At 38.1% G+C, this 27,867-nt stretch overlaps 3 protein-coding genes across 3 annotated transcripts; 2 read left to right on the top strand and 1 right to left on the bottom strand.

The window, feature by feature from the left end:
* Positions 1 to 840: 840 nt before the first annotated feature.
* On the bottom strand, positions 841 to 5,632 carry LOC121755105 (alpha-L-fucosidase 2-like). The gene is made up of 10 exons (XM_042150400.1): positions 5,171 to 5,632; positions 4,470 to 4,615; positions 3,372 to 4,261; positions 3,153 to 3,285; positions 2,615 to 2,773; positions 2,017 to 2,241; positions 1,813 to 1,911; positions 1,595 to 1,730; positions 1,328 to 1,523; positions 841 to 1,260 (listed from the first exon to the last, which is right to left on the bottom strand). Exons 1-10 carry the CDS (start codon positions 5,424 to 5,426, stop codon positions 951 to 953), a joined length of 2,550 nt encoding a protein of 849 aa, XP_042006334.1. The 5' UTR covers positions 5,427 to 5,632; the 3' UTR covers positions 841 to 950.
* Positions 5,633 to 19,018: 13,386 nt separating this feature from the next.
* On the top strand, positions 19,019 to 19,871 carry LOC121754234 (LYR motif-containing protein At3g19508-like). The gene is made up of 2 exons (XM_042149607.1): positions 19,019 to 19,440; positions 19,530 to 19,871. Exons 1-2 carry the CDS (start codon positions 19,231 to 19,233, stop codon positions 19,581 to 19,583), a joined length of 264 nt encoding a protein of 87 aa, XP_042005541.1. The 5' UTR covers positions 19,019 to 19,230; the 3' UTR covers positions 19,584 to 19,871.
* Positions 19,872 to 22,677: 2,806 nt separating this feature from the next.
* Positions 22,678 to 27,257, top strand: LOC121756406 (triacylglycerol lipase 1-like). The gene is made up of 9 exons (XM_042151952.1): positions 22,678 to 22,943; positions 23,249 to 23,356; positions 24,598 to 24,738; positions 25,107 to 25,217; positions 25,299 to 25,442; positions 25,541 to 25,581; positions 25,666 to 25,742; positions 26,338 to 26,433; positions 26,686 to 27,257. The coding sequence occupies exons 1-9, from the start codon at positions 22,761 to 22,763 to the stop codon at positions 27,006 to 27,008; spliced, it is 1,224 nt and encodes a 407-aa protein (XP_042007886.1). The 5' UTR covers positions 22,678 to 22,760; the 3' UTR covers positions 27,009 to 27,257.
* Positions 27,258 to 27,867: the final 610 nt, after the last annotated feature.

The following is a 27,867-nucleotide window of genomic DNA, read 5'->3' as shown; positions in this document are numbered from 1 at the left end:
TATACCGATTTGAAAGTTGGTGCTTCTACATGCAGAATTTAAATAATTCCAAATATGGAATGCATTTTAGTACTCCATTAAGCATCGTATGCATAGTTTGATCATTGAGGGGAACTTTGCTAGTATTTGTGAAGGGATTTGTGCTGGATGTAAAATAGGGTTTATAGGAGCTTGTAGTTATCTCAATGTTTTATTACCAATATTACACAACACTGTTTATTTATGTGAGAATTGCTTTGGAGATTGATACAGGCATTGACCTTAGTCCCGAACTATGTATGTACATATAAGATTTCAAAGCACTTGTTGTGGTAACAGTGATGTTAACTTAATCTTGTTTTGGAGTTTAAGTAAATAATTATATCTATAGGTGGCGTTCGGTTTGCTAAATAAAATAGTACCAAGATATAATCTGGATAATTATCCCATGGTTATCCATATATGAATGAGTTGTGAGATTGAATCTCATGAACCAAACACACTACATATTTGATCCCGGGATATATATAATCTTGCGTATAGAACACACTCAAGGGATTAAATTTGGATTTGGATCCAGTTCTTGATTTGTTATAGTCACAAAAGATTGTGTAATATAGTATTGAATTAACAAAATTAAACATAGCTTCACGGGTACCTTCCACAGATGCAATCTGATAACATTACTAAATGGAGTATAATTTCAGTATCCAAATCCTCGAAACTCAATTCAGAAACACAGATAATATAATCAAACCCAACAGTGATTAGTGGGCCAAAACAGTGCCTAAACAGGGGTTTGTAGGCTTCAATTGTTTGGTAAATTCGTTTTTAGAAAACACAAAAAATTGAGAATATGGCTAGTATAATTTAACAAAGTTTAACTAACTTTTGAATCATTCCTTTCATTCTTTTGTTAAGTGTGATAGATCCATTTAATGAGCCAAAATAAGTGGAAAATGAGGCTGAGATTACAGAAGTGTGCGTGTGTCTACGCATTCCAAGTGGCTGTTGAAAGTGTAAAGTATGCCCGATGAGATATTAGCAGTGGCTGCAGCTCCCCTATAATGCAACGTCTTCACACCATTTCCACCATTGTTGGACCAAATGCCAAGTTGATCAAGATCTCCTTCACTCCAGCACAAGCTCACGGTTAGGCCGCCGTGCACCTTGAGCCCCTTCGCGCAGCCATTCGCCCACTTCTCTCGAGGAAGAGCCGGCAGCAGATACAAGTCTCTCACGCTGCTCTGAACTAGCATCTCCGCCACTGCTGCCGAAAATCTGCCATTCATGTCTCACTTCAGCTTTCAAGATTAATAGATAAAGTTTGATAATGATTTGTACCTACCCGAAGTTTGCATCGATCTGGAAAGGTGGATGAGCGGTGAAGAGGTTGGCGTATAGCCCTCCTTCAAAGTCGCTCTCGTGGCTGGGCTCCACTAGATCGAAAAGATGCTTCACCATCCGGTATGCATGCTCGCTGTTATGCAGCCGTGCCCATGAGGCAGCTTTCCATGTGGTCGACCATCCCGGACCCTCCTCTCCTGCTCGAGAACAAGATGAATCAGTTTGAAGTGAGGCGTGGTAACAATTCAGAGTTTATAACAACACGAACCTCGTTTGATTAGGGTGTTCTCTGCTGCTTTACATAGATCGGGGGTCTGCTCGACATTGATGCTGTGCCCAGGGAAAAGCCCGAATAGATGTGACAGATGCCTGTGGTGCACCTCTGGATCTGCAAACTCCTCTGCCTGCAAATGGCAAAGGAACACGAAAATAAGATTAAGTCCACTCGAACAACTTGCGGAGGCCCGTTAGATAACTGAGACTTGCCCATTCCATAATGGACCCATCCTTAGCAATTGTGGTAGGCCTAAGGCGTGCTTGAGCTTTACGGACTCTTGCAATAAGATCATCGCTTTTGCCCAGTTCCTACATTTCAGTTAGAGTATGAACTCAGTTTTCTCATAATAACATGTACTGTAGAAGTCAAGATTCTAGAGTGTGTGATATTATGATTCAGCAGAAGAGCCTCACCTCCGCAGCAGAAACAATGTTGGAGAAAACCTCTCTAATAATTTGCATGTCCATGGTTGCTGAGTAGCTTACACTAGCTGGCTTACCATCCGGAGCAGTAAACGTGTGCTCTGGAGAGGTTGATGGATTTGTTTCAAGTCTTCCGCCAGGGCATTCAATTAACCAGTCCAGTAAAAACGACGTGCAGCCTTCCATCAATGGATATGCTTTGTTTCTCAAGAATTCCTAAAAGCACAAAATTCAGATATTCAAATCAACACTATGTGGCATAACAAGCTTTGTAAGAAAAAAATGGCAAGTGCTTACTTTTCATGTGCATTATTCAACAATAAGAGTTAGTAAACGAGTCATAATCCGGAGTATATAGTATAGATTTTCTCCATCTCAAGGCAAAGTCTAGAGCAGTGCTTACTTTAGATAAAGTAATGTGAATTTATGTTAAGTTAGAAACATGCTTAAATAAGTAGGAAGCACAAGTAAATAAAGTATGTGCCAACATCTGTCACGAATCGATAATATCCAACAATAAGATTAATTTCCTAAACCATTTGCAAATATCAGACATGGAAACATTTAATCTGGGGAAAAGGATTCTTACTTTGTCCATTGTATAAGCATAATGGTCCCATAAATGAGTACAAAGCCAAGCTCCACCCAGCGGCCACAAAGCCCACACGGCTTGACCACGATCTGGAGATGTTTTGGCCCATATATCAGATACCTGATGTGTAACCCAACCGCTAGCTCCATAGTTCACCTGTAACATTCTGCAGCTAAATGCACGAAGGTTGTATAAAACAACAAGTTCTGTACTAAGCTAAGAAAATAGGTTTTTGTCGAGAATATGTCCTCCTGAACTTAACAACGGCCCTCTCATTGATCAGCAAAAGAAAAAAATATAATGTCGGGGGGGGGGGGGAGAGTGGGTACTGACATATCCATCTCTTATTACCATCAAACCAGATTAACCTATTCCATATATAAAGTTTCATCTATGTATTGATTTACTGTATTGAGTTTGGTATTTAGCTAAGTATTGTTCATCATTTCTGACTGAGTGGTACTTGTGTCAGAACTGAAAATATCATGTTTCAAAAGTTAAGATGAAAAAATTAACAAAAACAAGATAGGTGTACCTGTGCAGTCTTTTTCCCATTCACAGACAGAGAAGAAATATAGTCAAACAAAGGCTCTTGGGACTCTTTGAGGTTGCAAGAGAGAGAAGGCCAATAGTTCATTTGGAGATTGATATTCAAGTGAGGAGCACCACTGACAAGAAAACACAGAGCATAATCAAGAAAGGATGATGAATTAAAAAGAAATGAAAAGGCTCGTTTGCAAAGCTAGAAACATACTCCCATGCTGGCTCAATATCCTTGTTCCAGATGCCTTGAAGGTTTGCAGGCTGGGATCCAGGACGCGAACAAGCAATCAATAGGTATCGACCATACTGGAACAGAAGCTCAACTAGTGAAGGATCTTCATCAATTTTAAAAGACTTAACCCTCTCAGCAGTTGTCATCACCCCATCCTTGTCATTTTTGGTAACATTTGTGGGGCCCTTGGTAAGCTGCAATGAGACACGATGGAAAAGTGCTTGATAGTCATTGACATGGCGTGAGTACAGATCAGCATATGAGTGTGCTTTCGCAGCATCCATTTTACTTAGGGACTCAGAGCTGGGATCCCTTTTTGAATCCTCGGGGTTTGTGAAGGGTCCGTCAAATGTTGATGATGCAACGAGACGGATAACAGCCCAGTTGCAACCCACCACCTGTAGCTTTCTACCATCCACAACACGAACGTTACCTACACCATCTCCAATCTGCAAATCTAGAACTGCAAAATACTCAATCCCCTTCGGATTGGTGTGCTGAACAGGCCCGAGAGCGTCTCTTTCTTTGGGACTAGAGTTCCCAAAGACGTGCGGAGGGATTCTTCTGCCTGGACAGCGTCCATCTAAAATTATTTGGCTGTTGTTATTTGCATAAGCATGGTGATGCAGTTTGCTGTCTAGGGAAACTGTAAAATTTAGAGATGAAGACTTATTTACAGAAATCTTCATCACAATTACTTCATCCGGATATGAAGCGAAATAGTCCCTTTCATACTCAACTTGATTGACAGAATACTGCACTTTAACGGCCGCTGTGTCTAAATCCAACACTCTTTGATAAGTTCCTTTATCATAAGCAGCATGAGACTCATCAAACTCTAGCTTTATGTCTCCCAAGAGCTGGTACACCTATATTTTCCCAATTTACGCAATGCAAGAGATTATTAGGAGGCAGAAATGGTTGAATATTTCCAATATTATTGTCATGGAAGAACCTAGTAAACATTTCATAATGCATTAGTGAAACTTCATTTCTTCTAACTTAGTTCAAGTCCCAAATCTGTCACAATCTACATAAACATTGTCTCTCAAATATTGAAGCAAAGAAGCCGCTTACAGCAGAAGGGTTTCCCGAGAGATTGGCTGCAACTGCAGTAGCATCTGCATACTTCCCATTATCGACGAGCTTCCTAACCTCAGATAGGGTGGTTGGAGCATCAGGATTTTCATAATCACCAGGAGTCCCTGTCCAAAGGGTGTCCTCTGCAGCAAGAAAAAGGAGAAGATACAATGACTATACGATGTTAAACCTCTTTTTCTTTGCATTGTAGCATGTCTTTCATGTTATTCCCAGAAATCCACTCAACAGTTATATCTTTACATCTTTACAAAATTATAAAAAATCCTATCCAAAAAGCAGTAAACTCCTAGTATCTCTTTCCAGCAGAGATATATATATGCATTTTTTATTGCAATTTTTATTGTCACAAACCTAAAATCAGGACAATGAACCAGATGATTCACAATAGAAAATCCTCTGCCATTTTTTTGTATCCATGATTGTAGTAATTTTTAGCTGCATTTCTACAACTAGCCTTCAACACTACATAAATACCATTTGAGAGACATCAAGATCCAACATCACTACAAAACATCATTTCTTTTATCTCTAAAACATGCACATTCCAACTATCACATCTCAATCCTCACCATTTAAACAGAATAGAAAATTGAAACCATCTCTCATTTCCTTTCCAGGCAAACAGAGCAACAGCAACTTAAGATAAAAGAGGCACAGAGAGAGAAAGAAAGAATTACCATTGAGATTAATGGTGTCGTTGGCAATGCCACCCCAAATCATAGCACCAAGGCGCCCATTCCCAACAGGAAGAGCATCAGTCCAGTGTGTAGCAGCCCCATCAAACCTAATCTCAAGGCTCCTCACACCATTGGTGCCTTTCTCCAAACTCGAGCTCCACACATCCTTATCATTCACACTCACACCGACTCCAAACCAGAAACTCAGCTCCACAGCCAACACAAGCAACAAAATCGAAAACCCTTTGCGTAACATCGCCACTTTTACACATAAAAAAATGCAAAATAAAATATCCTTGGATGCAATCAACTTCTGACACTTTAGGCGTGTATTTATAGTTGCGGGCGGAAAGAGAAGATAAATAAATTAAATAAATTGAAAAGAAATCTGTATGAGCGGAATGTTTTGTATGTATATGTGTATGTATAAAAGGCACTCTCTGTCTCTCTCTAGACCGAGATACAGAAGGCAGAAGGCGGTTGGTGAAGCGATGACAGCCACTGCTGCAAGCGGCGCCAATGCAGTGGGCTCCACACTCTCTGTCAATGTCTATTCTTAGCAATCTCATGTGCTACACCAATGTCTGTTTGTGCTGATATTTCAAATTTTAAATAGAGAAAAAATACATGTAAACAACATAGAGTTTAACAAAAACCGAATTAAGTTCACTCTTCTATGTCCTTAATCCGGTAACACCATAAGATTGAGTATTTCCTACCGAACCATTAAATTTAAGATTACAAACAAAGATATGGGAAGTAAATATATTAAATAAGATTTAGAAAATGGAAACACGCTTACTACTAATCAAATCAAATCAAATCAAACTACACATAAACTATCCCAATTTTGCCTCGATATATACGTGGCTTGAGCTCATTTATTAAGAAGTGCAAAGGAATATCCAATTTGTTAGTTCGTTAGTAAACTCGTTACATTAATGACATGTAGTCTTAAAACAAAGCAAGATTTGATGTATCCGTTAAGCTGTCGCAACATCAAACGCGTTTTTCTAAAGATAGTTACATCGCTCACACTTGTTTGAAGTAGACAAGGGTAATGCCAAAATAAAAGAAGCTTTAATTCCATTTATTACGTCAAAGTTATAGATCTCGAATTAATAATAGTTTTCGTGGGATATTAACTCCATCCCACATTAAGTGTCATTTAGTGCGGGCACTGATTTTAAGAAATGTAAAGAAAAGTAAGTTTATTAAGTTAGTAGATGATGAGTCTCATTTATATGTATTAGTTTTATAATATAATGTGAGTATAATGAGTTGATGGAATGTGGAGTCTACTTACTATTTACAGTAAAACTGAAATGTGACTATTATTGTGAGACGGATCAAAATGATAACATATAACATTTAATGTGGGACGGAGTTAGTACAATGTACCGATAAATATTTTGATATATACTACCTTTTTTAATCAATAAGAAAACATTTACTGCAAATCACACCATTACCTTTTCGAAATCCTAGGTATCTTTGTCACCGTTTCTATAATTTGGATGAACTTTTTCTAATTTCAAGGAATACTTAAAGTGGACGACGCCCACAGCCAGTCTACTAAAACAAAGACTTAGACTTTGTTAAGTTACTTATACATTTAAACATGTAACAAACATCCATTAAATATAAAACATAACAACATTATGACAAAAATAATCTGGTTTATCAATTGGAAAATAAAATAAAGAGTTTTACAGTATTCAATCACTCGAAATGTGATTTCTAGTATACAAACTCTAACAGTTCTTTCACGAAACATCTAGAAGGTCGAACCGCAAAGGATTGGGCTATAGCCTATAAATAGGATCATTGTTCATTTTAATTGGTAAGAAATATAATATCAAAAGTATTATTTTTCTCTCAAAGACGTGCCAAAACTATGATTTCTCTTGAAACCTAGTTCATCTTTGTCGTTAGACTCTCGGCTCTCATGACCGGTTTTTTATTGTTTAGTAATTGTGATATCGTGTTTTCTTGGAGTTCTTGGGTTGATTGGTTGGATAGATTCCGGCAGCCATGTCGGAAGAAAAGTCTTTGGTGCACAATCAATTGGAGCAAGAACATATTAATAGTTAAAAAAAAAGAAAAGAAAAGAAAAACAAACTCAAAAGTAAGATCTTTCATACCTTACCTTAGGTTATTAAAATCATGTTTGTCCATAAAAATTAGTGTATATCTATTTATATTAAGTTTTTCTAAATAAGGTGAGTTCTATTTTATACTTTAGTATCATAATTAATAAACTGCTATCATCCCATAATCCCATTTAAACTTTAATAAATTATTGAAACTTATTTTCACAATTATTTATTCAAACTCTGAACATTGCTTAAATTGATCTAATTAAGAATAGAATCCAAATCGAAATTGGGTGTGGAAACGGGTCCAAGTCGAATTGGGCCCAATGCATAAATTAGAATTCAAGCCCAATATAGCCAGCTCAGCTCACCCAATTCGCACGTGCTACGCTTGGCGTAACGCTCCGTTGCAGCGCGTGCGATACGATTTCGCCCCACACTTGAAATAGCGCAGATATTGTAACTGAAGAATTCAACGCACTTGCAACTGATTCACCAAGCTGGACGTTGGTGGAGATCTCTTCCCGCCATCGCCTCACCGGAAACCGCCAAACCATGGAGTTTCCTGCTATGGAAAGATAGAGCAGATAAAAGAATTGAAGAAAGAGACTATATTTACATACTAGGATGAATTACATTAAAATTAGTAAATATGCTTTAATTCTATTCTAATTTGGCTACATATTGTGAATGTAAGTCGACCAACTATGTCTTTACTAAATGAGCTAGTTATAGTTTTAACCATAACATATTAGTATTTTATTTACTACAGTACTATGTAACAATTTACATTGGCATCACATCTAGATTACATTTGCACTAGGTATCAAGGGCAAATCAACCTCGTCACACCACTCAATACACCTAGTGTCATAGTAAGAAGAGTTTACTTGATTAGGCCAACAGCTCAACCAAACTTTCCCCCAATCCTCCACTTCAACACACTCCCTTCCATCTCCTTGCTCACCCTCCACCCCACCTCCTCCCCACACTCATCTCCGGCGAACACCACTCCACCGGACTTCGTAAACGCCCGCCCATTCCCATTATACCGCCGTCTAAAATTTATCTCTACCTCCCCACCACCACCAACGCCAAACGGCCTCCACATGGCGACCTCAACGCCCGTGGTGTTGTCGCACAGGGTTGCATCGAACACAGCTGCATTCCCATCGTTGTCCTGGTCCCACCTCCAATTCTTGATTTTCGACCTCGTTGCCATCCTCACCATCGCTTTCACCTTCAGTTTCCCTGAACTGCCCTTCATTGTCTTCTGCATCTCCGTCTCCCTCTCCACGTTCTCCGTCGACCGGCCCAGGCTCAGCCCGCCCACGTAGCTCGCCCCGACCTCCTGCCCGACCCAGACCCGAACCCGTGAAGGAAAATGCTTCTCGTTCAGGAAGCTCTCGTCGTTCTTCTTGAACCCTAGCTTCGCCACGTGCGCTTACCTGGATGTAGCTCTCGTGGAATCTGACCTTGTATTCCAGCTGAATCACAGCCTCAAGCTGCTGATGAGCTAAGGCGTATTTTAGCAGGGATTCCTTAGCCTCCATCACCGTAGGAAAAAGACCGTTTTGCCCCTGCGAGTGCATGCACTGCATGGATTTCACCGGAGAGTAGCCCTTCAATATCCACAGCCCATGCGACTCCACGGCGTAGGAGAATCCGAGATTCCCTAACGCCTCTGGCTGCGTCAGGGACCTCAGCCCCACCTCAACGTCTCTTAAAATGAGCCATTTCGCTAACATGTACCCGGCGGTGCGCGTGAGGCAAAGGTCCACGTCAGCCCCGACCACGACGAAGAAGTTCCTCACAACAGGCGCGTGGTGGCACGTGAACGTCTCTATATTCGGCGCGAGCAGATAGTGGAAGAAGAAAGAGCCGACGTCCGAGGGAGCGTCGCACGCGCACACCCAGAACAGGCGCGTGAGGAGGACGAGGTTGAAGAATCTCGAGAAGGACTCTGGCGCGTGGGATCCAGAATCCAGGAAACCTGCCCGCGCTGGAGCAGTTGAAGCTGCGAGCGCGGGCAGGTGCTATCCTGCGCCATGGGCGAGCGCGACACGATTTCCTGAAGGAGCTGCAGGACGAGGGGCAGGAAAGGGGTTCTCCGACGACAGAGGACACGCATCGGAAGCCCAGATGGGCTTCTGGTCGTCATCGTCGGAAGAGCTTTTGTTGAAACCTACTAAGCGGACTGAGAAACGGATGGAACCGTCCGATTCCGAGGTAAGACTGCGGTCAGCTCGGAGGTGAATCGATTGTTTCGAACTCGGTGCGGAGGAGGCGAGGGTGAAGGTGAGGTGAGATTCGGACTCGGAGTGGTTCCACTCGTCCGAGTTGGGGAGTTCACATATCCATGACCAGACATCCATGATGAGTGAGAGAGAGAGAGAGAGAGAGAGAGAGAGAGAGAGAGAGAGAGAGAGAGAGAGAGAGAGAGAGAGAGAGAGAGAGAGAGAGAGAGAGAGAGAGAGAGAGAGAGAGAGAGAGAGAAGAGAGAGAGGAGAGAGAGAGAGAGAGAGACTGAGAGAGAGAGAGAGATTGCGAGAGAGAGCGATGATGAGAGAGCGAGAGAGAGAGAGAGAGAGAGAGAGAGAGAGGGGCCAAGATGGAGGTGGTTTTTCTTGAAGATGGTAACCTAGAGGGATAATGGATAAAAGGCTAGGCATGGTGAATTGCAGAGAACAAAGTTTATGATTCTCTTATTTCTGTATTTCTGTGTGTTTTACATTGTATACAATGATATCTTTTTATAGGAGATAAATACAAGTATATTTGGAAACATATCAATCTATTCTAGGTATAATCACTAATTGGTATTCTCCTAAAATAGATTTATTTCTTTCATTGATTCTTTCCTTGAATTGTGTCTTCTACGGTTTGACACTTCCCCCTCAAGTTGAGCCGCGGCATCTCCGATGCTCAACTTGCCAAGAACTTCTTTGAACACTTTAGAATTCACAGCTTTGGTTAAGATGTCTGCCAACTGATCCTCTGACCTCACAAATGGAAATTCTATGACTCCTTTTTCTAGGTTCTCCTTAATGAAATGTCGATCTACTTCCACATGCTTAGTCCTGTCATGTTGCACTGGATTTTCTGAAATACTGATCGCCGCCTTGTTGTCGCAGAATAACTGACTCTTCTGTGTTGGAGGAAATCCTATCTCCGTAAGTAACCTCCGCAACCACATAATCTCCGTTAAACCATTCTTGATTCCTCGGAACTCTGCTTCCGCACTAGATAAGGCAACGACCTTTTGTTTCTTGCTTCTCCAAGTGACCAGGTTTCCCCCTACGAACGTGAAGTATCCTCCCGTAGATTTCCTGTCAACTGGATTGCTTGCCCAATCAGCGTCAGTGTATCCATGAACCTCCAGATCTCCTCCTTTTTCTAGGAGTACTCTGTATCCTACAATCCCCTTTAGATATCTTACAATCTTCAAGGCAGCCTCCATATGGTCTTCTTGCGGTTTGTGCATAAACTGACTGACTATGCCAACTGGATAGGTAATATCTGGTCGAGTATGTGAGAGATAAATCAACTTTCCCACCAATCGTTGATACTTCACCCCGTCTGCTAGCTTTGCTCCTTCTTCTATCTTCAATCCATGGTTGGGTACCATAGGAATATCTGAGGGCTTGCAATCTAGTAAACCAGCCTCTGCTAGTAAATCCAGTACGTACTTCTTCTGTCTCAGGAAGATTCCCTTCTTCGATCTCAAGACTTCGATTCCAAGGAAATATTTCAGTGCCCCCCACTCTTTCATCTCGAACTCCTTAGATAGATTCTCCTTCAGATTCTTGATTTCCTCTTCATCGTCTCCTGTGATAATCATGTCGTCCACATAGATGATCAGACATGTCACCTTGCCGTCCTTCTTCTTAATGAACAATGTGTGGTCAGAGTGGCTTTGTTCATACTCATGCTTGAACATTGCCTGGCAGAATCTCCCAAACCATATCCGGGGAGACTGTTTTAGTCCATACAAGGTTTTCCTCAATCTGCACACCTGTCCGTCTCCGAATTCTCCAAGAAAACATGGAGGGGCTTCCATGTAGACTTCCTTATTTTCTTCCAACTCTCCATGTAAAAAGGCGTTAGTGACATCCAGCTGATGTAAAGGCCAATCTTTAGATGCAGCTATAGACAGCAGTGTTCTAATTGTATTTAGCTTGGCTACCGGAGAGAACGTCTCTGCATAATCCTCTCCATAGACCTGAGTGTATCCCTTAGCCACCAGTCATGCTTTATACCTCTCGATTGAACCATCTGCTCGTCTTTTGATTGTGAAGACCCATCGACATCCTACTGGCTTCTTTCCCTTTGGTAGGTACAGTTCTCCCATGTTCCATTCTTTATTAAGGCATCTATCTCTTTCTTCATTGCCTCCCTCCAATGTTTGTGTTTCATCGCCTCCTCAAAGGATTGAGGAATCTCATCCTCATATAGGGCAGCTTCAAAAGCTCTAGCCATTTCTGTGAGATGTCCCTGCACAAGATTAGTTACAGAATATTGGACTTTCGTCCTTTCCAGTCTGGAGAGTATCGCCGAGGAGGAACGCCTCTCGTACTCCTTAGCGGTAACTCATAACCCATGTCTGCTTGTTCCTCAATTTCTTCATTCTCCCTGTCACTATTAGTTTCGTCCACAAGAGTAATATTTCCAGAGTTATGACTATTTACCTCAGGATCCCTGACCGGGGTAGATAGCGAGGTGTCGCCGAACTCCTCATCCTGCACATTGGAACTTGACGGCCCGGCGTTACCGCTAACTATCTCTGGTGGACCGACGTTTAGAACAGGTTGACTTGGACTCGTCAAGTTTCCCTCCCCCTGACTGTTGTGATTCTCTTCCTGGTTTGGTGTTGGCTCGGGTATTGGTGTAGGTGTAGGTTCGGGTACGGGTGTAGGTGTAGGTTCGGGTATTGGTGTCGGTAGCCAGCCTAGTGAGTCATTTTCCGAAATTTCTGGTCGACTCTCCCCCTGACCGCTAGGTTGGCTATAGAAGTATTCTCCCTCAACAAAGTCGCAGTTCATGGTGGTATACATGGTTCTTGTTTTAGGATCATAACATCTGTAGCCCTTTTGATTCCTGCCATACCCTAGGAAAACACATTTATCAGCACAAGGGGAAAATTTAGACCGCTCGTGTTTGGGAATATGGACAAAGACGGAGCACCCAAATATCCTAGGTTCTAGACGAAGAGATGATGGGATAGTGGCTTGGGCAGATAGGATGTCCAAAGGTGTTTTGAAGTCCAGGATTTTGGTAGGGAGACGGTTTAGAAGGTAGACAGCAGTGGCTACGGCTTCTGGCCAAAAAGATTTTGGGATTCAGGATTCGATTAGGAAGGCTCGTGTGACTTCTAGAATATATCGGTTTTTCCTTTCTGCTACCCCATTCTGTTCAGGTGTATGTGGACAGGTGGTTTGGTGGACTAATCCCTTTTCAGTAAAGAAAGACTGCATTTTAGAATTGACAAACTCCCCCCATTATCGGATCGAAGGATTTGGATATTGTGTTTGTATTGAGTTTGTACGAAGGTATAGAATTGGGTGAACTTGTCAAAAACTTCAGATTTTATTTTTAAGAAATAAATCCAAGTCATGCGTGTATAATCATCAACAAACAACAAAAAATAGCGAAAGCCCGATCTCCCAGTAACAGGTGCAGTACCCCACACATCTGAATGAATTAATGAAAAGGGAGTTTTCACTCTAGTATTATTTAACTTAAACGAATGTCTATGGCTTTTGGCCAAAAAACATGTTTCACAATTAATGGTAAAAGAAGAATTTAACTTAGGAAAAAGCAGACGGAAATATCCTATAGATGGGTGCCCTAACCGGCGATACCAAAGCCAAACCTGCTTATCGGTCAGTCCGTGAGACAGCAACGCAGTACTCTGATGGGCCACCTCATCCACATAGTATAGTCCGTGTCGTTCAGTGCCACGCCCAACTATCGTCCCTGTTTGGGTATCCTGTAGTAAACAGAAACGAGGCTGCATTAGTAACTTGCAGTTCAATTCTTTAGTCGAATGACTAACTGACAATAATTTGTGAGATAGTGACGGAACAAATAGGCAATTCGAGAGTCGAAGGGTTTGGGAGATAGTGATGGTTCCCGCCCCCTGAACAGGTGCCAGATCTCCACTCGCAGTTTGAACATGGGTTTTATTTAACTTGGAAATACTTTCAAAATCAGACATATCAAAAGACATTGTGTCAGTTGCACCACAATCAAAAATCCAATTTTTATTCTTTTCTCCTATTTCTGAGGTAGATGGCATGGCCAAGGCTTCAAAGGAATTTTGGCATTTTATTGTGGGATGTATCACAAGATTTTCACAAGGTTTAGGGGCTGGAATGTGTTTATGAGGAACTTTGGGGAGTTTAGAGGAGTTATTTTCGAAGTGGGGTACGGGGTGCAATATGTGAGGAGTTTTGGGGCTGGAAACAATAGGTCTATGGGGATGGGGTAAAAAACGTGATTTGGCAGAAGTTGGAGGGTTCAAATGAGAGAACCCCCCTTTACCTTCACTCCAAACCCTAGACAGGTCCGCCGCGTTTGCTTCTCCTCCAATCTGCACTCTCGCCGCCGTGACAGTGGCCACGGCCTTCTCCTCCCTGCGTCCGCCATAATTTCCGGTGGTGGTTGGAGTACTGAAGCCACCCGCCGCGTGCTCGGCGTAGGCGGCTTGGCCTCCGACGGCCGCTGCTGCTGATGCCGATGCCCTCGGTCCGCCGCGATTCGCCGCCCTCTGGAGCTTGGATATCTTTATTTCATCCCACCATTCGGGATACCCATGAATGAGGAAGCATGTATCTTTTGTATGCCTCTTTCCTCCGCAATGGCTACAAAACAATTTGCTTTTATCTTCGTCGCCTTTGCGGTGATTGGCTGGATACCGGGACGGCGCCGGTGGTGGCGGTGGAGGCTGACTGGCTCTGTTGCAGTCGAATAAGATCAGTCCCGCTCCAATTCCGGAGCCTGGTTGTTCGGTAGGTTTCAATATTCGCGCATTGTCAGCATTGCGCCTCACCATCGCATATGCCTCTCGAGGAGTCGGTAATGGCTCTTTGTTGATGATCTCATTCTTGACTGATTCATACCGTTCATCGAGTGCGGTAAGAAACTGATACACCCTCATTCTTTGGGTTCGTTGATTGTCTTTCTAAATTAACGAAGGATGGTCAATCTTGCTTGGATCTCGAGCGTCTATGGATATCCACAGATCCTGTAATTTTTGCCACAATGCTTCCAAGGTCATTCCTCCTTGTTTGATCGTCATACATTGTCTGTGTAGGTCGTACACCTGAAACGGATCTCTCCCGCTGCCATACGTGATTGTCAGGCCCTCCCAAAGGTCTTTGGCGGTCGCGTATTGAGAAACTTCGTTTACAAGGTCGGATTCGATGTTGTTGATAATCCAATTGAAGGTGCAGTGATCTCTCTGCTGCCACCTCGGGTAATTTGGGTCGGTTATCGGCGGTTCGGGGTCTGAAACTCTTATTATGTGAGAGGTCAGCCCTTTACCGCCAATAGCCCTCTTCATCAGGTTGGCCCATAGGGGATAGTTGTTCCCGTTGAGCTTTGTTTTGATGGTTACTTCCCCCAGCGATTCTGGCTGGGTTGAGGGGTTTTTCGGGCTCTGTCCTGATGAAAATTCCTTAAATTTCAGGAATTCGGCAAATTGTGCCGCGAAATCTGGTGGAAAATTGGTTTGGTTTGAAGTGTTTGTGTTATGTGGATCTGTGTTTGAACTCTCCATGGTTTCTGACATTTTGTTTGCTCACAGGGTTAAGGACAGACGGTCGGGAAAGGTAGCCTTGGGACGGTGATGAACTCTCTCTGAGTCCCCACCTTAATAACTTGCTCTGATACCATCATGAAGATGGTAACCGAGAGGGATAAGGGATAAAAGGCTAGGCATGGTGAATTACAGAGAACAAAGTTTATGATTCTCTTATTTCTGTATTTCTGTGTGTTTTACATTGTATACAATGATCTCTTTTTATAGGAGAGAAATACAAGTATATTTGGAAACATATCAATCTATTCTAGGTATAATCACTAATTGACATTCTCCTAAAATAGATTTATTTCTTTCCTTGATTCTTTCCTTGAATTGTGTCTTTTAGGGTTTGACAGTTTTGTCCGGTGAAGAAGAAGTGATTCATATGAGGTTTACGTTTTGGGCGTATTTAATGCAGATATCTCATGCATCAATTTTCCCTTTTTTTGTTTTTTATTCAGTCTACCATGCATTTTATTTTGATGGACTTCTACAATTTTTTTAAGACAATTTTATAAGAAATAGATAAATAAAATAGTGAGGACTTACTAGTTTTTTCCGTCGAGCGTTCACAATTTTTGTATACATATGTGAGATGAATATTTTTTGGTGCAAAATCGGAAATAGACAAATGAGAAGTTAAAAATTAAATGTTAAGTATCATCAACTTATTTTTAAAAAAGTATAGTACTATAATTGTTTTTCTATCGGTCTACAGCATGGGACGTTCAGCCAGTGCTATAAAGCATGAACTCGTGAATTACAAAACCATATTGTTTTGAGTTCGATAATGTTGTACCCTTCAAATTCATTCATCAATTGTGGTGTAAAACTTTAGATTTAAAATGATGGAGACGTTATGCATTAAATTCCCTCAAATATTAGAGCATCCACAACCATGCTCTTGCCAACGAGTACGGATGTGGGTCCGGCCCCACTTTTTCTATCTGCTCTTAGGCAAGAGCACAACACCCACATCCGTGTTTTTCCGCAAGGACGAGCACAAGGGTCCACCATTTCATTATTCAATTTAAATAAAAACATTTCCACAAAATTAAAATACATTAAAAATACCCGGAATAATATTACAATATGCATTAAAAATTAAAAATTACATAATTAAAATCCTAAAAAATAAAAATTACATAATTAAAATCTTAAAAATTAAAAATTACATAATTAAACTCCTAATCAATAAAAATACATAATTCAAATCCTAAAATAAAAAAAAACCACTACCCGTGGCATAATTTTGCTCAAATGTGTTTGATTAGGTCTTCTTGTAGCTCAACGTGGGTTCGGGTATCGCGCATTGTGTGCCTTGTTTCGATCCTCTCACCCACCGTCGTATGCACACCTCGGCGTGGGGGAGACCTCGCGCTTGAGAGATGAATGAGAGATGATTTGATATGAAAAATGGATGATGAATGTGTGTATTTATAGATGATTTTGGGAAAATAAAATAAAAAAAATACATAAAAACGGGCAAAAAAACGGCCATTTTTTTGGGATTGTGAAAAAAAAAATATATTTTTTTGGTACTCCTATTATTTTAGATTTAAAAAAAATAAAAAAAAAATAATTTTCTAACGGATATGTCGTTGCCCAATCACACGCTGCCACGTCGCCTGCTCGATAGTAAACGTAGATACGTTTACTAAAATTATTTTTTCTTGTGCTTGATTATTTTCATTTACTCCATATTTACATTTTTTTAGACATTTTGATTTTTTTTTTTTTTTTTTTAGACATTTTGATCTTGATGCCTCAAAATTTATTTCTTAATATTGTTATCCGCAAATACATAAAAATCAGAAAGATTTGTTCAGTTTTGTTTAGAAAAGATCTAAAAAGATGAATAAATAAACAAGTTGAACTTTAATTTTATGTTTTAATTTATGCCTTTATAATAAAAATAAATGTTTATTGTGTCTATTTAATTTTGAGTGAACTACAAAAATAGTCTCTGGACTATAGGTTTATCTCGCCTATAGTTCATGTACTTTAAAAATATCGCCAGACATCCCTGGACTAAAGGTTTATCTCAAAATTGGTTCTTTTGCCATTTTTTTATACGAAAATACCCTTTTGAGGGTTTGGACAATTTGATCTTTTTACCCTTTTAACATTTTAAATCTGATATTATTTCAAAATTATCATTCTTCTCTCCTTTTGTCATCCTTCACTTTATTTCTTTATTTCTATATTAGATTTAATTTTATAAAATTGAATTTTAAATTTAGATTTTTAAATATCAATAAATTTTTATTAATTAAAATTATTAATTCATGGACACTATAAATATTGATTAAAACTATTAATTTCTGTTATTTAATACTCCCCCGTCCCATAAAAATATGTGCATTTTCCACTTTCGTCCGTCCCATAAAAATATGTGTATTCCATTTTTGGAAAGTTATATCAATTAATAATGTAGGTCCCACGATCCACTAACACTAATTTAATAACTGTCATTCTCCTCTCTTACTTTACCATATCTTAATCCTCATCTTCCTACTTTGCCAATTTTATTTTAATTCCCGTGTCATACCCAATGCCCATATTTTTATGGGACGGAGGGAGTATAATATTCAGTTGAATCGAAGAAGTATAAAAAAATAAATCATGATGGAAAAATAAGAGCTATTCTATTTAGCCTTCGTTCGGTTGTTGTAATTGCTTGTGATTATATATTACTCCCTCCGTCCTAGCCTAATTGAGATGTTTTCCTTTTCGGTACGTCCCAACCTAAGTGGGACGTTTTCTTTTTTTTTGGCAACAATCAACTCACTCCTCTCTCATACTTTATCATCTCTCTTACTTTATTTTATCTTTCTCTTTCTTACTTTATCATCGCTCTTACTTTATTCTCTGTTTCTCTTTCTTATTTTATCATCTCTCTTACTTTTTTACTCTTTGTCTTTCTTACTTTACTCATGATCTTACTTTACTATTAATAATTTAATTCACTAAACACCACTACCTAAATTCATGTGCCAAAATAGAAACGTCTCGCTTAGGCCGGGACGGAGGGAGAATGATGTTGACTAAAAATTTGATATTACTAGAAATTTTATATAGGAGTATTTTGTTCAAATTGTCTAGTTAATTTTGATTGTTTTTAAATAAATAAACGAAAATTATATTAGTTTTACATTAGATGCATATTTATTTTAGAATAATCGTGTTATATGATCTGTTTATGATTAAAGCTATTAAATATTGATTAAAACTAAGTTTGCGTCGACAGGTATTGATTAAATATTAGACACTATCAAATATTGATTAAAACTTTTAATTTTTGTTATTTAATGATTTTAATAATTAATAAAATTTTATTGATATTTAAAAATCTAAATTTAAGATTTAATTTTATAAAGTTAAATCTAATATTGAAATAGAGAAACAAAGTGAAGGATGACAAAAGGGAAGAATAAGTGATAATTTTGAAATAATATCAGATTTAGTATATCACTGAAATAATATCAGATTTAAAATGCTAAAAGTGCAAAATGACCAAATTGCTCAAACCCTCAAGAGAGTATTTTCATATCAAAAAATAACAAAAGAACCAATTTTGAGATAAACCCTTAGTTCAGGAATGTCTGACGATATTTTTAAAGTCTATGAACTATGTGCGAGATAAATCCATAGTCCAATGACATTTTCGTATTTCACTTTTTAGTTTTTCATGAAAGTTAGTACCATATTTTTTTCGTTGCTGCTAATGAACTAGTATCTGGTATATTTGTTATAATTGTTTTGGATATTGCAAATTAATTACGTTACTTTATTAGTGTTGACTGAAATGACAGATTTGTATACCTATGATTTTATTAATTGTTGATTGTAACTAAATCAAGTTTATTATATTTATAAAAATCAGAATAGTAGAATTAATCAAATTCAATTCAATCTGATCATTGATTTTTTTTTTTGTAAATCGTTTAATTGGTTTCAATTATGTTTTAGTATACAATTAACTAGTTGTTTTCATGAAATTCAAGTGATGTTTTTGGTAAGAATTTTTTTATAAAATCTATGTACAAGTAAATACTTGTCAAAGTAGTTAGCCATTACTGAAATCAACCCTCTTTATTTCAATCTTTTAATTGCCAATTTGAATACGCTGATATCCATCTGCAAATTAGATCTAATTAATGGTTTACCGAGAAATGCAGAAGGTGCTAAGAGCCTACGGCGAGGTGCTGCGGCTGGTGCGCCGCCTGCCAGAGGACAGCAGGCCTTACTACGCCAAATTCGCCCGTGAAAACTTTGTCAATTACCGAGAAGTCGACCCCAAAGACGCCGCCGCCGTCCAAGACCTCCTCCGCCGCACCTACAATCATTCTCTTTGGGTCCTCAGCAAGGTTTCTATTTACTGTCCCCCTCTCATATTCGCATCGTTTATGAAAAAATTGGCAACTTTGTAACTGTGTGTTACACTGATCTGTTGCAGTATGGTGTGGATGAATCTGTGGCGGGTAAGCTTAAAGGAATCTGCTCTGCTTGATCGGTTTGTCTTCTGCCCACCAACTGTTTGTTAAAATAACTAAAGCGGAGTTCTGTTTTGTTGCTTTCTATGTTTTGGGCCACGCTTACAAGTTGGGCTTTGTTTGGAAAACTGTATGGGCCTCCAATATGAAGACGAAATTGTTTGGTATTGGTGCCTTCAATATCGATTAATCTTGTGGCAATTTAGTACTATGAAGTAATTGAAGACGATGTAGAAAATAATCATCTGTGTTTGTTCGATATGATTCAACTTTTTAATTTAATTGGTTATGAATCGGCATGGTAATCATTTTTGTATTTAATATTACTATCGTAAACATGTCTAGGATAGTCGCGAATGAACTTTATCTTTAATTATGTCACATAATTTATGATGGGCTCAATGTATTTGGACTTATTAACTAATTTACTGCACAACTTGTCTGTATGTACATCGAAAGAAGTGGGTGCTATTATTAAGAATTATGCTTTTGTTTATGAGTGATGCTAAATGGCCATAATGTGGCCGGCCATAAAGAGTTAATTTAGTTCATTTACATGTATAAAAATATTAGAATTATCGATATAAACTTATATGTGTGTGAATGGACTTGTGAGTTGATACTTATCTTTGAATTCCATTACGTAAAACACATTAATATCACGAATTACTGTATACGTTGAGCAACAATCAAGAAATGACAGTAGTAATAAGTTGAGCAAAAACTACGAAAGAACAACACTAACATGTTGAGCAACATATAATGAAGATGATATAAAAGTAAAATCAAGTAGTATTAAACCAAAAATTTGAAAAAAAATTAATTTTTTTTGTTATTTAATTAATTTATGGCTGGTCATAATGTGGCCGCATAGCTTTATTGTTTGTTTATAGCAAGCTTTTTAATATGAGTGATGCTAAATGGCCTAGCCGGCCATAAAGAGTTAATTTAGTCCATTTACATGTATAAAAAAAATAGAATTACCGATATAAACTTATATGTGTGTGAATGGACTTGTGAGTTGATACTTATCTTTGAATTCCATTACGTAAAACATATTAATATCACGAATTACTGTATACGTTGAGCAACAATCAAGAAATGACAATAGTAATAAGTTGAGCAAAAACTACGAAAGAGCAACACTAACATGTTGAGCAAAATATAATGAAGATGATATAAAGGTAAAATCAAGTAGTATTAAGCCAAAAAATTGAAAAAAAAATCAATTTTTTTTTATTATTTAATTAATTTATGGCTGGCCATAATGTGGCCGCATAGCTTTATTCTTTTAATATTATGGGCTAAGTAAGACAGAAGTTACTCTTGCCATTTTTTCCTTAACAATTGAAGATCCATTGGAGCATGAATTAAATAATTAATCGGTTGGTAGGTTACTAGTTCATCTATACAATATTCTTTTTAAATATTATTGGTTGCTGAATAGGAGAATTTATTGGTTTATTGCGCCACTAGTTCAGCTGCTTCAACTACAAAATGTGTAAATTTGTTAGATACAAATATTAACAACCATATATTTATCGCAGGTAATATCATTTTCTATACCAAAGTTCATTGTTCGTTTTTTTCTCAGAAACACATCAACATTTTTAATATTGGTAGAATAACATACAATAAATTGATTTCTTTTTTGAATCTTGATTACCAATAGCATATCTCATGAACCCTAAAAATATTAAAAATTATTGTGAAAATGTAGCATATCTCCTATTTGTAGACAGATGAAATAAAAGAACAGAAGACATTATATACCTTTAAAAGTTTACAAGAAATAAAAGAATCTTGGGCATAATTTATGATTTTGGGGACAAAAATCCTTAAATAAAAGAAATTATCTAATCTAGTTGTACTTCATTGTCATTCAAATTATATTATGATCAATATGATAATAAATTTGAAGAAAATAAACCAAGGAAAGTAAGTTGGTTCACTTTTGTCAAGCATTAGGCTAGGGGTGGTTTGGTACCGTGAGTGTCATACCGTATACCGTACCGAAAGTTACGGTATGAGAAAACACCATGCCAGTACCGTACCGAATTTTACGGTATAATAGTTTTTTATACCGTTACCATACCGTGTTTTCGGTATACCGAACTGCGGTATGACATATCGTTATACCTGTTATACCGGAAAAAAATGTATTATACCCAAGATATGCAAAAAAATAATTTAATTTTTATTTTTGTATAATAGAGAATTCTATTTTTAAATTTTAGTATAAATATAACATAAATATTATATATATATATGTAGGGTTGTCAATGTAACCCGGAACCCGCGGGCCGGCCCGAATAACCCGATAAAAATACAGGGTTAGGGTTGTAATTTCGCAGCCCGAATTTAAATAGGATCATTGTTCATTTTAATTGGTAAGAAATCTAATATCAAAAGTATTATTTTTCTCTCAAAGACTTGCCAAAACTATGATTTCTCTTGAAACCTAGTTCATCTTTGTCGTTAACCTCTCGGCTCTCATGATTGGTTTTTCATTGTTTAGTAATTGTGATATCGTGTTTTCTTGGAGTTCTTGGGCTGGTTGGTTGGATAGATTCTGGCAGCCATGTCGGAAGATAAGTCTTTGGTGCACAATCAATTGGAGCAAGACCATATTAATAGTTAAAAAAAAGAAAAGAAAAGAAAAACAAACTCAAAAGTAAGATCTTTCTTACCTTACCTTAGGTTATTAAAATCATGTTTGTCCATAAAAATTAGTGTATATCTATTTATATTAAGTTTTTCTAAATAAGGTGAGTTCCATTTTATACTATAGTATCCTAAATTAATAAACTGCTATCATCCCATAATCCCATTTAAACTTTAATAAATTATTGAAACTTATTTTCACAGTGATTTATTCAAACTCTGAACATTGCTTAAATTGATCTAATTAAGAATAGAATCCAAATCGAAATTGGGTGTGGAAACGGGTCCAAGTCGAATTGGGCCCAATGCATAAATTAGAATTCAAGCCCAATATAGCTCAGCTCACCCAATTCGCACGTGCTGCGCTTGGCGTAACGCTCCGTTGCAGCGCGTGCGATAAGATTTCGCCCCACACTTGAAATAGCGCAGATATTGTAACTGAAGAATTCAACGCACTTGCAACTGATTCACCAAGCTGGACGTTGGTGGAGATCTCTTCCCGCCATCGCCTCACCGGAAACCGCCAAACCATGGAGTTTCCTGCTGTGGCGATCTCCGCGGCGTTGGCGCTATTCATTTTGTTCGCATCTACCGCCGTTTATTCAGCTCAGGACGTCGACATCGCCTCGCAGCTCCTCTCCAAGTCATCCAGCACAGCCGGTCTTTGCGCTAATGTCATCGAGCCTTCTGGATTCCCTTGCACCGAACACACTGTAAATTCTCGCTTCGAATAATGCTATTGCTATGCATTTCTGTAGTTCATTTAATTGGAATTACAACTTCTTCTAATGCCTTTTTAAGTTACTGTAGATTTTACCTTAATTGTGGAGTTTCTACGTTGATAACTGTTACGAAAAATTCGTGTACCTGCTATTTGTGATCGTGATTAGGGCAAGTATTTAGCTGATGAATTTTAAAAAGCGTGGTCAATGACGATTTTTGTGTAGCAGTACTGGTTTGAAATTTTGTTGTTCAATTGTTTGTTAATGGTTATGTATTTTTCACAATATTGTTGCAGACTCGGACAAAAGATGGATATGTTTTGGGACTTCAGCGTGTTACGTCTCCTTCTGTAGCTGTGCATAAAGGGGCACCTCCAGTTTTGCTCATTCATGGACTTTTTATGGTAATTGCGTGACTTGCGTCCGCGTCTTGGTTTTTAGTTAATATATGAATGGAATGTGAATACATGGAGATATTATGTGCTGAGAGTAACTGTTGGTTTTTGAAATCGGTTTTGTTCCGATCATGATTCCTTCGATTGTTTGGAATTGGCTATCAAATGCTTTTCTTGGTGGATGGAAAGTGAATTAATATAGTATATATTTGTTAGTTGAAGAAGCTCTTGGCAGTATAATTGTTTCTGTTGTTCTTTTCCAGTATTATGGTGTATGTTGTTACTAGCTTACAGCGTGCTTTTCGCTTCTGGTTTCTGGATCACAGCTCAGTGATAGAACACATTGCTTTGGTTGAAATGAAAAATTCCATTGAATCTGATGAACTGAAATAGCTTCTGACTTCTTATATCTTCACTAGATGGTGATTAGATTCATGTAGATGCCAGTACAGTATTGTCAATGTTATTAGATGAATATTAATATCAATATGTAAATAGATAGATATATCAGATCCATTGATGTGTTCAGTTTCCGTGTGTTTCATCCTGATTCCTGTCCTACCACTCTTTATCAACTACCAAAAAATAGTTTGATTTGCTATGCATTATTGTAATGCAATTTGTTTGTATAACGAGGTTCTGACTCCCTATGATTGCTTGCTTTTATGGATCTGAAAATCTCAGAAGTAAATTTTCTATAATTTTGAAGGTCTCCTACTAGCTGGAAGTATAAATTTAAAGTGGAAAGGAAATTTTTTGAATTAACTTGTGGACAATGTATGCAGAAACTAGTGGAATAGGTAGTTAGTATAAGAATTAGGAAAATAAACTGAAACCCCTTAATGACGATCACAGCCGCAAACTTTCTATGTTATCCATGTATAAATATATATTAACATCTTTGAATCAGAAGTTTGAAGAATAAAATGTAGCACAACGGAGAATAATTAGTTATTCAAAATAGAATTCTCTGAATGTAGGGATCCTTTGTACAGCCCATGTAGTCATACCACATATTAGCATTATGTGCTTGACATTTAGTCTGGTTTTACCAGGAAATTAAGCTATACATGTAGAGGAATTGTTTGCCTTCCCTATTTTATTTGTCAATATTGCAATTTTATATCAAATGTTTTTGTTCTTGGTAGATAAGTTACTCTTCTTGTGTGTTAATTATTGAAACAAGTTAAAATGCATTTATTCTGACCTCTTTTTTTTGTTGTATGCTTCCACAACAAACAATTAAACAGGGAGGTGATGCATGGTTCTTGGATTCTCCAAATCAATCCTTGGGTTTTATACTTGCCAACCGTGGTTATGATGTGTGGGTTGGTAATGTACGTGGAACACGTTGGAGTCATGGTCATGTATCTCTGACAGAGGAAGATAAGGTCAATTTTTGTTCCTTTGGTTCTTACATTGTCAATGCAATAATAACAACTCATCTCAATGTGAACTAGCAAAACATTATAGTGTACTGTCAGTTTTTTTCAATTAGACATTGGCTGTTCGTCAAGCAGTCCTGCATTGAATGGAGAGACATACTGGAATTTGACTATTCAATGGAAAATTATTGCTTAGATAATGCCCAAATCTATGTTAACCTTCTTTTGCACTGCAAGAAATTTTATTTTTTTTACTCTGTTAGACCTCACAGGCACATTGGGGAAAGGAAAGGATGTCTTCTACTTCTCAAACTGATCATTATTTTGGAGTGATTTTATTTCGATTAAAGTTTGATGCTTTACATTTATTTCAGGATTTCTGGGATTGGAGTTGGCAAGAACTGGCTCTTCATGACCTGGGAGAAATGATTCATTACATATACTCAACTACAAACTCCGAAGTATTAGTTGTCGGACATTCACAGGTCTTCGATCGCGTGAAAAACTCTAATATTTAGCTAATCATGTTAAATTCTTATATGCTATTATTCTGTACTTTGTTACAGGGAACAATCATGTCTCTGGCGGCCTTAACTCAACCAGATATAGCAAAAATGGTTAAGGCTGCTGCACTTCTCTGTCCTATATCATACCTGGATCATATCACTGCTCCTTTTGTTCTGAAATTAGTTAAAATGCGTCTAGACGAGGTTTGTTTGATGTGGTCAACTCTTTTCTTTCTGAAAGTATTCCCCTGTTGGATTCATGTTTCTGAATGTTTACTCATATATTCAACTACTTGTTCTAGATAATTCTGGCATTGGGAATTCATGAGCTCAATTTCAAAAGGTATAAAATATTTGATCTCGCTAAAACTATAACATTGTCTAGCTCTTCCCTGAGCATTCTGATCGTAGAATTCCATTATTTCAGTGAATGGGGCACTCACATCATGGATATGATGTGCGACGGACGTCTGGACTGTGCTGACATGCTTTCTTCAGTTACAGGTCTCAGATTCTTACAAACTCTTCTTCATCTCTGTTTCTTTCCCTTAGATCATAGGTGCTTGATGGAAATAATGGTATTCTCCCTTATGATACATTTAATCTTGCTAGTTATGTCGGTTCAGTCTTTAGCACCTAGACAACTGGACACAAGTGAGAAGTTAGGGTGTGTGGAGGTTATCTCGTAGGTTATTTGGACCTCGTGGAAAATAGTTGGATGGATAATTGTTCATTGTTTTTGTTGCTACTTGTGTGATTTCATTTTTCTAAGCATTAAATTGGCTGCAAAAAATATTTTGTCAGTGAATTATATGCTTTATGATAGTAGAATTGCTGAGTTTATTTTCTTGTGGCAATATGAACTTCTATGTGCCAATGCAAAATGTTAACTAGTTCTGAGGTCAGGCAACTGGATTCTGATTGTTATGCTGCCATGACTGATGATTAAAAAAAATCAGTGTTTCTATTCTGAAATTTAGCTATCTAAAGCTATAAAAATGTACTGTGCTATATTTTGCCATTATGACAAACATTGCTGAAGTGCAATTTATGATCATATTGACTCTAGGTTTCCTCACTAAATCTTGTATATGTTCAGGGGAGAATTGCTGCTTCAATAGCTCGCGGATCGATTCCTATCTTGAATATGAGCCTCACCCATCATCCTCAAAGAATTTGCACCATCTTTTCCAGAGTATGTGCTTCTGCCCTATCACTATTCTTCTACTAAGAGACTGCATTTTTCTCAACAAAATTTCTTGAGTTTAACTTACTCCCCTGAGGAGAGGGACAAAATGCTAGAAGATGGTTTGGCTCTTAGCTCTTGGTGTTATGATGGTTATAATGCTGATGAATGAGCATGCACGACCCATGCATACTTATTTGTTCGTCATTTCTACTCGCTCATTAGTCTGCCTCAAATGTTCCTGGTTGTTGTTCATGGCAGTGATCCGTGAGGGTACATTTGCGATGTATGACTATGGAGTGTGGAAAAATCTAATGCACTACAAGCAGAGGAAGCCACCAGCATTTGATGTCAGCTCCATCCCCAGTTCATTGCCGATCTGGATGGGATACGGAGGCAATGATGCATTAGCAGACGTTGCAGATGTGCAGCGTACAATCAAGGAATTGGTATCAAAACCTGAATTGCTCTATCTTGAAAACTACGGACACATAGATTTCCTTTTAAGCACGAGAGGCAAGGAAGATGTTTACGACAGTATGCTTGCTTTCTTTGGCTCCTTAGGAAAAACCAGCTCTTATTGAGCTCATATGTATGTCTACTACTATTTCTATGTTGTAAATTGTAGTAGTACATTTTATACTACTCTACACGTGTGTTGTACATACGGGATTTGGGGTTATCCACTTGGCTAGGTCTTGTGAGCCGGGTTTGGATTCAGATTCGGATTCAGAGTTTCCATGTAACTGGGTCTTATAAGACTCTTATTGGGACTCTATGTAATACGAGGACTCATACTTGTTTTTCATAGTAAATATCGCTTTGCTACGTAACCATTGTGTGTATGAAGTAATTTAGATTTGCAAGTCCCCGAGTTCTAGTATAAATTTAAGAAAATTAGGCCTAACAAGATATACAAAAGTAAACATTATTAGGCTCCCTGAACTTTCTAAGAAATTATTTATTTGGGAAAAAATGAATCAACGAAAAAATTGCGACAAGTGATGTACAAAAGCAAACATTTCCGTAAATATTTTGGTGACGGTAGCCAAACAACCAGGTCTATTGATTAAAGCCCAAATAAAGCCAGCACTATTATTTTCCAATAATTTATAGTACATCGACAATGTTCCGATGATGGAGGGTGTCGACGACTCGCTGCCTTATGTCCGCAAAGTTCGAATTATAGGGTTTGGATTTTGGAATGAATGACTATTCCCATGTAGAAATGGAATGGTGATTCGTATGGCAAAAAAATATCAAGCAATTGAATGAAATAGGGGTAGGAGTGTTATTCCGAACCCTCATTTCATTTTACCATACCAAGTAACCCCTAATGGGTTAGGCATGAAACAAAGGGAGTATTTTCTTCTGAGACAATGAGAGTTGTACTACATTAATCCCTAACCAATACATTTATTTTTCTTTTTTTGTCATCCACAA

Source organism: Salvia splendens, chromosome 11 (genome assembly GCF_004379255.2).
Source record: "Salvia splendens isolate huo1 chromosome 11, SspV2, whole genome shotgun sequence".
NCBI lineage: Eukaryota > Viridiplantae > Streptophyta > Magnoliopsida > Lamiales > Lamiaceae > Salvia > Salvia splendens.
This window is presented reverse-complemented; position numbering and strand designations above follow the sequence as displayed.